Source organism: Phalaenopsis equestris, unplaced genomic scaffold (assembly GCF_001263595.1).
Source record: "Phalaenopsis equestris unplaced genomic scaffold, ASM126359v1 Scaffold000002, whole genome shotgun sequence".
NCBI lineage: Eukaryota > Viridiplantae > Streptophyta > Magnoliopsida > Asparagales > Orchidaceae > Phalaenopsis > Phalaenopsis equestris.
The window spans coordinates 53,488,421-53,498,505 of NW_018164444.1; the positions used below are offsets into that span (position 1 = coordinate 53,488,421).

At 33.3% G+C, this 10,085-nt stretch overlaps 1 protein-coding gene across 1 annotated transcript in view; it reads left to right on the forward strand.

The window, feature by feature from the left end:
- Positions 1-727: 727 nt before the first annotated feature.
- LOC110037456 (protein VACUOLELESS1-like) overlaps positions 728-10,085 on the forward strand; it is a 13,865-nt gene continuing 4,507 nt past the window's right edge. The window contains 6 exon segments of the mRNA XM_020742116.1: positions 728-796; positions 3,149-3,288; positions 5,278-5,383; positions 5,482-5,574; positions 9,553-9,642; positions 9,734-9,847. Coding sequence (XP_020597775.1) covers positions 794-796; positions 3,149-3,288; positions 5,278-5,383; positions 5,482-5,574; positions 9,553-9,642; positions 9,734-9,847 — 546 coding nt within the window. The 5' untranslated portion in view covers positions 728-793.

Below are 10,085 nucleotides of genomic sequence, written 5' to 3' on the forward strand. Positions count from 1 at the left end.
TAGTATCATGTGTTAGGGAGTTTCTTCTTCGTTTTATTGATCGCAGACTTGTTAATGTGTGGATTCATGGATGTTTACTTTATAATTCGTTTAGTATCATGTGTTAGGGAGTTTCTTCTTCGTTTTATTGATCGCAGACTTGTTAATGTGTGGATTCATGGATGTTTACTTTATAATTCGTTTAGTATCATGTGTTAGGGAGTTTCTTCTTCGTTTTATTGATCGCAGACTTGTTAATGTGTGGATTCATGGATGTTTACTTTATAATTCGTTTAGTATCATGTGTTAGGGAGTTTCTTCTTCGTTTTATTGATCGCAGACTTGTTAATGTGTGGATTCATGGATGTTTACTTTATAATTCGTTTAGTATCATGTGTTAGGGAGTTTCTTCTTCGTTTTATTGATCGCAGACTTGTTAATGTGTGGATTCATGGATGTTTACTTTATAATTCGTTTAGTATCATGTGTTAGGGAGTTTCTTCTTCGTTTTATTGATCGCAGACTTGTTAATGTGTGGATTCATGGATGTTTACTTTATAATTCGTTTAGTATCATGTGTTAGGGAGTTTCTTCTTCGTTTTATTGATCGCAGACTTGTTAATGTGTGGATTCATGGATGTTTACTTTATAATTCGTTTAGTATCATGTGTTAGGGAGTTTCTTCTTCGTTTTATTGATCGCAGACTTGTTAATGTGTGGATTCATGGATGTATTCTCAGGTATAAGCCTCACCGTGGAGCAGTGGGAAGCCTTCGCAAAAGCTGTCCCTGCAATTGAGGATGCCGTAAACAAGATGGTGGGCTCCGATTAATGGTCATAGTGAAGTTATAATAGGTTTTGTAGTGTTATATTGGATCTGCAGCTAGATAGGGCAAAATGTTCTTGTGTTTTGTTGATCAAATGTTAATGTCTTTGTTTGCTTTAAACGTTAAGTTTATATGTTAAGGCTTTGTTTAGGAGGAATATGAACGTCTGCTGCTTGAATGTTAGTAGAACGTTTGAGTTGGTTTGAATTTGATAGCCTAATTCAGATTTGTCTCTTCAATGATTATTTTATCAGCTCCTAGGCTTGGATTTTATTAATAGTTTTAGCTTCGGATAGTTGGGAGTTTTCAGTTGAAGCTCAAGACTTTAGTAAAGTTCAAGAGTTTTCATTAAAAAATTCCAAAGTATTAAATGGAACGTTTAAAAGTCTTGTAAATGGTTTTCAGAATTTTTGTTCATGTTCTATTAAATTTTATGTCGTGATTTGAGCTCAAATTAAATACTTTTTTTCATGTTTAAATATATATAATTTAATTTTTCTTTCTAATAAGAATAATTTAATCTATAGTATAAAGTTGAATATCAAAATTTTGAATTGAAATTTGGCATTTGAAAACCACGATTCTAAATGTCCTTAATGTTATGGGCAATTGTGTAGCTGCAAAATGTAGCTTCTCCTCATGGCTGACCGGATCCAAGATAAACTCTAAGGTCATATCATGTGGAGTATAGTTGGTTAAACAAAAAGTTAAATATGTTGTGCCGGAAATTTTAATGTGAGGGTAAATCTTCGCTAAATGCTAAATGTGTAAATGCACAAAAATGTGCGAAAATGTGACATCCAGGTGTTGGAAATGCAAATATGTATGAATTGAGTGGTATGCATGTAAATCTTCCTCAGAAGCTAATATAAGAACCGAAACCCCCAAATTCTAGCCCCACATATCTACAACTCAAAACAAAAGGCTTGTAATTCAATGTCTACTTTTTTAAGGTTAGAAAGAAATTGGATGATTTGAGGAACAATCTGCAACCACCTAGAACCTGGAACAGTCTTTTATAAATAGGAGTTCTTGTGTCTTAGGTAAGGGCTTGTTTTATGAAATCCGAATTCAGTTTTGTCTGAGTATTTTTCCTCTTGAGGGTTGTATCCGACGTCAAGGTAGTGTTCCGACTGTCCCTTGTTCGAGATGGTGATCGTCCCCATGGGTCCGAGTGGTGCTCTGGTTGTAGCTCGACCCAGCGGAGATATTTATCTCACTATCCATCGTCCCAACTGCTATCCTACAGCCCCACCTCTTTGGCCTTCACTGCAGCCACCAATTCAGCCTTCAATGACGTTCCTGCACCTCACCGGCTGAGGTTCGACGCCGTTACCTTCGCCACCCTTGCTGCCACCACCTAGAACAATAAGGACCTATTGTTTTCTTCAATTATAGCCGCCCTCATCGCCTTACTCTGCCTCGTCCTTGGTGCCCTCACTGTCCCAGCTCTCCACCTTCGCTATCGCAGCACACAACGCCTTCACTTTGTTGGGCTATTTTTTTGACAGTCGTCCCAAGCTATCTTGCTGTTGCGGCGGCTGCCCATCCCTCCCCCCACCTCCCTATAGCCGCAACCCTCTTTTCTCAGACACCAATCGCCGTCTGGCAGCCTTCGTCCTCTTCGTCCCCCACATACGACTTTTATTGTTTATGTTATCATGTTTGTTTGTCGTCTATTTCTTTTTGTCCCTTATCATATTTGTAATATGTTTGGAATTCAGAAATAATATTTGTGTTTCCATTGTGGTTTGGGTCAACTCTGGTATCACATATTCTAGCTAATTTAAGCCCTATTTTAATTGCACGTACTTTTGTAAAACTATTACCTAAAATTTTTAAAAGTAATTTATGTTATGCATAACTTGATTTGTGCAAAGGTCTGACATGCTTTGTGAGCTTTGATAGTAGACTTAAAAATTTTGAGTTGTGTTAGAAATTATGCTAATCTTGTGAGACTTATTTTAATTCGCATTATTTAGACTGCATTTCTTATGAAATGTTAGTGAACAATGGCGAGTTCTCAAAACTTTTGGATGCTTTGAACATTCAAGAAATATTTATCCAGATGTTTCACTTTAAAGGTTCAGCAAAATCATTTAATGTATATTTCCAACTAAAGAAATTTCAAGGTGATGCACACTTCTAGTTAAACATATCATTGTCAGATTAAAAAAAAAATTGAAATTTATGGATATTTAAACAATCCAATTTTATGACTAGTATTGGATAGGGTAGAGAGTTTCTCCAAATATTTATTTCTTCCATTCTACTTATATGGCAGATTAACTGCCAGTTTGATGTTCCATAGCTCGAATCATTTATTTTTTGATACCTGGCAGGCTGATGAAAATTTGCGAATGATCCGTGCTTCGTTGCCTGAGGCTGTTGAGGCTTGTATAGATGCTGCTGGACATGAGTTTGATGTGTCTAGACAACGTACATTACTAAGGGCTGCTAGTTATGGCCGTGCATTTTGCAGGTTATTTTTGCTGTTTAACCTATTTATTCATGCTTTGGATTTCATCATTCTAAACGTTATTTTCATTTACCTTTCAAATATCTTATGGGTTCCTTTTTTTATGCGTTTGTTTAGGTTATAGTTCAATATCTATTTTATATTTTTTTCTCTTCTCAATTGATTTGCTGTTTTATTTTCAATAAATTGGCCTTCTTACCTTTTAAATCTGTATATCATTTTAACTGAACCTCTTCTGGAAAAAAAAGGATGACAACACAGTTGAGTAAAGAAGTAGAGAATTTCAAAACTTTTTTTGGCTTTAAGGACTATTCAAGATTTGAGTAAAACTCCTTCACTGTTTAACAAAAAAATTTACACTCCCCTTTTCTTTGCAGTTTTCAACTTTAGTGGAGATTATTTCATTTTTACTAATTACATCGATCTTTAAAAATTTGACTGGCCTGGATGCTAGAATTCTATTGTCACAAATTATGTTGAAGGCATATAATTTGCCATTACTTATTCTAGGATTAAACTATCAAAGCCCTCATAACTATAATATTTTCTTAGGTGCTAGCAGTGCATTTTTACAACGCACAATTGCTGTGAGCCTTTTTTTTGGAACGCAACTCTTCTTAATTCTTTCAACTTACTCAAATTCTCTTGAAGTATTATTCCTTTTTCATAGGTTGTATATGCAATTTTATCCAAATACTTAATCTACAAGCATATCTTGTTTACCTGATTAAGAGATGAAATGTGGGGAGGGAATGAGGTTGGAAAGCTGTGGGTGGTCTACTGTATAAATAAATTATCCTGAAACCAGCAAGTTGGATACTTAAATCACACATTTAGATGTTTCTATTGCATGGTCATGTAAAATGCAATATTTAAGGTGGAAATTCATTTACCAAGGGTTCTCTTTGATCTGCTGATTTGAATTTTTGAGATAGCTTTCCAGTCCGTTCTGGCCCACTCTATGTTTCATCAGAGAATGAATTCACTTTGTGGGGAGAGGAGATAAGGTTGACAAATCACAACTTTGTGATGTCGTCTTCCATTTTATTAAATCTTATATTTGTTGGAAATATATATATATATATTTGACATTCCATTTTAGTTTGCATTTGATGCATAATTTTTATTTCAATAACTCATTTTATTTATTTTTGTTTTAAGCAGTTGCATGCAGCTTAAATTTGTTGTTCACAATTTTGTGACTGGCCTTATTGCATACTGAAATAGCCAAAGTTTGCTCAACTATCTCATTTAAGTTTATCACTGTCTAGTAAGCCATAAGGATTCTATCCTATCTATTTCGGTAACGGTGGTAACTATTTACCCAATTTGAGAAACATATGTTTATTTGTCCCTTCACTACTGCCATAAGTTGTTTATCTGCTATGAGTTTGCATTTGAGGCATAATTTTTATTTCAATAACTCATTTTATTTATTTTTGTTTTAAGCAGTTGCATGCAGCTTAAATTTGTTGTTCACAATTTTGTGACTGGCCTTACTGCATACTGAAATAGCCAAAGTTTGCTCAACTATCTCATTTAAGTTTATCACTGTCTAGTAAGCCATAAGGATTCTATCCTATCTATTTGGGTAACGGTGGTAACTATTTACCCAATTTGAGAAACATATGTTTATTTGTCCCTTCACTACTACCATAAGTTGTTTATCTGCTATGATCATAGGTTACTGTTGCTGACAGTATGGGACATGCCTTTTTGTTTACTTCAAAGCTGTTTATCTAATATTTTCAGCTATGATATATGTGGATACAGAGTATTAGTGATTATCTTTTTGGATTGCTGTAGGCTCGATATTATTGTAATTTACTTGAGGTGAATGTTTGTAGGTATTCCTAACTTATTTTTTTGGGCGGTCCAAATAAGATAGCCCGTATCATGCATCTTTATTGATAATAATAGCTCATGAGAATCCTCATGATTTTCTAATTGTTGATAATCATATAGGAAATGATTTGCAGTTTTTTCTCGCAGCCAGTTTCCACGTGATTGATTTCAAGAAATGTGCAAAACTCTACGTGTTCTTAATGCTGTTCGGAACCATGAAATTGGCATTCCACTGAGCATCCAACAATATAAGGTCTTTCACAGTTTTCTAAGTGCAAGTTTGCTGCAATGAATATGATTCTAACCATATTTTAATTTTTCAAACATGGTCTGTTGGTGTTTGTTTTTCAGCTTCTTACAGCGCCAGTTTTGATTTGGCGTTTGATTAATTCCTACAACCACCTTCTCGCTTTGAGGGTCTCTGAGTATCTTAATTTGAATCCAGTAATTTTCTTTCTTAGCAAATCTTAAGAATAATGTCTGATTTTTTATCAATTTCTTTTTTGTCTTCTTTTTAAGGTTGTGTATTAGCACATATTTATACAACAACAACATCAACAACAAAGCCTTAATCCCTCTACGTGGGGCCGGCCACATGAATCCTTTTTCTCTATTGCGTTCTATTTAGTGTCATATTTTCATTTAGTTCTAATAAATTAAGATCATTTTTTATACATTAAGCACATATTTTGGTATGTCAGAACTTGTTGATCACAAATCTTTCTGTAAAATGGGATTCATCCTTGAAGAAGGATGATGTTAAGATGTATGTGTAAAATAAATTGTAAAATTCAAATAACATGCATCAAATGATTAAATTCAGGTTTGCAATATTAGATTTTCTATATTATGCATGCAAGTACTGCCTTAATGTATGCTAGTTTACACACAAGCAATTTAAAAGTAACTAAATTAATATACCACTTTAGATGAACTTTGAAGGAACCAAGAAACAAAATTTTGTAGGTAATGGAAACTCCAGCCCTAGAAGTGTAAACGAAGCAATAAAAAGGCTATGTTGTTACTTACGGTGCTTTTCTTGAACCTAATGCTTTTCTAGATGTACCTATGCTAATGTTCATCATGGTGTACTATCAAATTTCGAATAGAATATAAGAATAACATGAAGTGGATCAAAGTGATACAATGGATGAAGGAAAAAGGAAAGATATGAATCGGTTGGCCCAATTTTCTTTGATCTTCTGTTGGCTTTACAAAGAAAGGATTTCACATCCATGAAAGAGGAATTATCATTCATCAAAGTGAGGTTTCACTAGAATATAAGAAAGACAAAATGTGATTATCTTTATATTACATTGTCCGTTTGATACAACATCCTATTATCTAGGCCTCATTGTACCTTATGATCGACTTAAGATCTGTTTTGCTGGGCTCATGACATGATAAAATTGCGATAATCTAATACAAGATTGGTCGGATTTCCAAGTAACGTTTTGACTGAGATTAGTTGAACCGCTTGACAATTTACATTTATATAAAACCATCACATTTAGTGTTGATCTGGTAATCCAAAGTTACTTATGCTGGAATTGCAACAACTATGATGAAGTTAGAGTCATGTTTATGTGAGTGTTTATTCTACCACAGATGTGAATCTTGCAGACTAAGATACAAGGAATGTAAGGGGGTTTATTGGAGGCTAATGATACAATTAATTGAGCCAATTTTATGATGAACTAGTGCTATAATCCGTTGGTGATCCAACTTATATGCGTTGGCCCTTACCACAGGATTCATATCTGTCATGTCTTAAAACTAATTTTTCAGGAGTTTTTTTGAGGAAGTCATCGTGGTTAGGTAATCAATCATCATATGCCTATCAAAAAATTCTTGTGCCTAGTTTGAAAATCTTCTAAATTGTGCCTTTATTAGAATTAAATGAAAATCGGACCGTCAATAGGACATAATGGAGAAGAAGGATTCGTGTAGCCATCCCCACTTATTGGGATAAATGCTTTTTGTTGTTGTTACTGTTAGCTACAACAAGTTGCTAATGAATATTGACCTGCAAATTATGCAAAAAGTGTGTTAATTATGAACTTATTAAAATTCAGTTGAAGCTGTGTCTTAAAATGAAATTGTTAATATACTTGTCAATCGAGTTATTGTATGCATATCTGATCATATAAAATAACATGTCCCATTGTGACCATATATTTCTAACAAAAAAGGGTAGCATATCTCCTAAACTAATTAGTTTTTCCATCAATGTGAAGATGATTAAAAGTTCAATAATGAAGTTTAATGCCCATCATATTTAAAGAGTTTTCAAAAGCAACTTATGAACCTTGTATCCAGATAGGACTGTGGAAGGCGCACTATCTTGGCAAAAAAAATGTTTTTGACACATGATTTGTTAGCTGTTTTTCTGCTTGAAATAATGTGTGTACCAACGAAAAGGACATAATTGTATCGCTTAGATTTATGTGCTATTTGGTTCTGCAAAAAATTAATTTGAAAATATTCATAGCATTGCATGAGCACAACCTCTCCCATTCATTAGATTCGATGTTAATGCATGCCTAAGTTTCTGGACTCTTGTTTTCCTTTGTCAAATGAAGAAAAACATCTTTATCCAATTTGGACCCATAAGCACAATCATATTTGGTTTATTTAGCATATAACTTCTGGTAAAAATATAGCCAAATTTTAACATGATTATGTTTGGCCATTAAGTCCCTTCTATTTTTTGATTTGTGTCTAAGCTTTATTTTTCTCAACACTATTTGAATGACGAAAGTTAAGTCTATGAAAATGTTTTATTATTGTTAATGTTGAACTGTTGATGGGAAAACCAACTTGTAAGAGGTACATCATAGATGATTGAGGATAAAAGATGCTACTGACTAGCTCTTTAAGAATTCTGATAGGCTACTTTATTTCTATGTGAACTTACGAGTTATTGGAAGTGGTACATGTTTATGATCCCCTACTAGTATCCAAGTTGATGATTTTGCTGCACGACTAAAGTTTTCTTCTGGTCCACTAAAAATATAATATTTTTGCTTGCACCTGCTTGAATGTTTCTACATGATTAAAATTTTTTGGATCTTCTTGTTGTGTAAAATTAAAAATATCATTGCCTCAGGATGAATAAGCTCACAGTTTATATGGTGTTGTTGATCTTGTATCAACTTTACTTACTGATACAAACCAAGCTTGATGTCATCCTGCTCATTATCAGATAGACTGCCTTGATACATATTCCAATGTCAAGTGATCATGAATGCAATCTATAACTCAAATGTCAAGTTATTTATTAAAATCTATCACAAAGTAAATTTCTAGAATATAACTCGCATGCAAAAATCTAACAAGCAATTAAAACTAAGGCTGAAATTTATGATATGCAGATAAAGATTAAATTCATTCAAATCTGCACAGAAGTAAACTGAATGTATTTCTAGTGTAAGCCACTTTAGATGAACACTAAAGAAACCAAGAAAGAAGAGTTTGAATAGATTGAAATATAAAAGTTAAAGAGGATAAGAACATTCATTCTCTATGATTCACTGATGTTATTATTTGACTTGTGTCTCTAGTTCTGACGGTATATATGATTGCATGACTCCACTGCTTCACGAAAAGCTCTAGTTGCTACTATATTGATGAAAAATAGATATAATTGCACAAAGAAGATGGAAACAAGATGAAAAGATTAAGCATAAATAATGAAGAATACAGGAAATAATCAAATTGAGTTGGTATGTTTCTACTTGCCCTCTTCCATTTTCACATTTAGTAGACAATCATTTTACATTTATTGATGGAGAGTTTTTATTCAACCAATGATTTTTAATAGATGTTATATAAAGAAAAGAAATTGTGCTTACGCACTATGTCTAATACTGGCTGATCACTACCTAAGGTACCCTATGATCTGGGTAAAAATCTCAAGCTTACTTAAACATTTATAATACAATTAAGATAATGTATGGTACATTTAAGTTTCATTGTAATATTATAAGTTGTAATGGAATGTATTGTAAATATTCTTACTGCGGGCCTAGCCTTTTTCCTCCGATGAACTCCAAGTTGAGTATTTTATCTAGATACCTACAGCCACTGACACTGGTTTAATGATATAAATCCAAAATAAAATGTATATGCTAATCTTTAAGTAAGCACTTATAAGTAAAAGATCAATGATGCAACACAATTAGCTTTCATTGTTCTGACGGTTGTGAATCTTGAGCTTCACATCCCATCTTCTTTTGTCCGCATGAGTAATTCCTTGCTTTGTGATACTTCATGACTAACATGTTTTTCAATGAGTTTTTGATAATTTTATCTCATCTTATTAAATAACTTGCTTTTCATAAATGTTTATTTTAGATATAAATATGTTAATTTCTTTGAAAAGTAGTTTTCAAATTTCTTAGTATTTTTGTCTTTGTTTAGGAAGTTATTATAATGCACTGGACATGCACAAAGATATCAGCTTCTACAGCCATTGATGATGCTTCTCTGCTGAACATTTTATTGGATAAGGTTTGCTGTTCTTTCTGTTGTCAATTATGCAGAAAAGATTTTTATGTTTGTATAAATTGGCATCAGTATTTCTGAAGCCAAAGTTTTGCAGCTGAAGTTGTGCAAAGGTATATCCTATGCTACAATTGCAGCTCATGCTGATAACAGTGGGCGGCGGAAGTTAGCTGCCATGTATGTGGATCATGAACCGCTGTCTTCCAAACAGGTGTTTAAATTGTTCAACTAGTTCTTGCATTCCAATTTAGTACTCGGCTGTAAATTTCATTGTTTAGGAAATTAATGCCATTGGTAAATTTTGAAAATATCTCTGATTTGTCAATTTATTGACCTGCATGAAGTTCTCTCATAGTCCCATGGTAGAATAAGAGGAGGTGAAAAAACTTCTAGCCGTTCCAAAAAAAAAAAAAAAAAATTTTTACCCTTTTGGTCACCTTTTTTTCCAA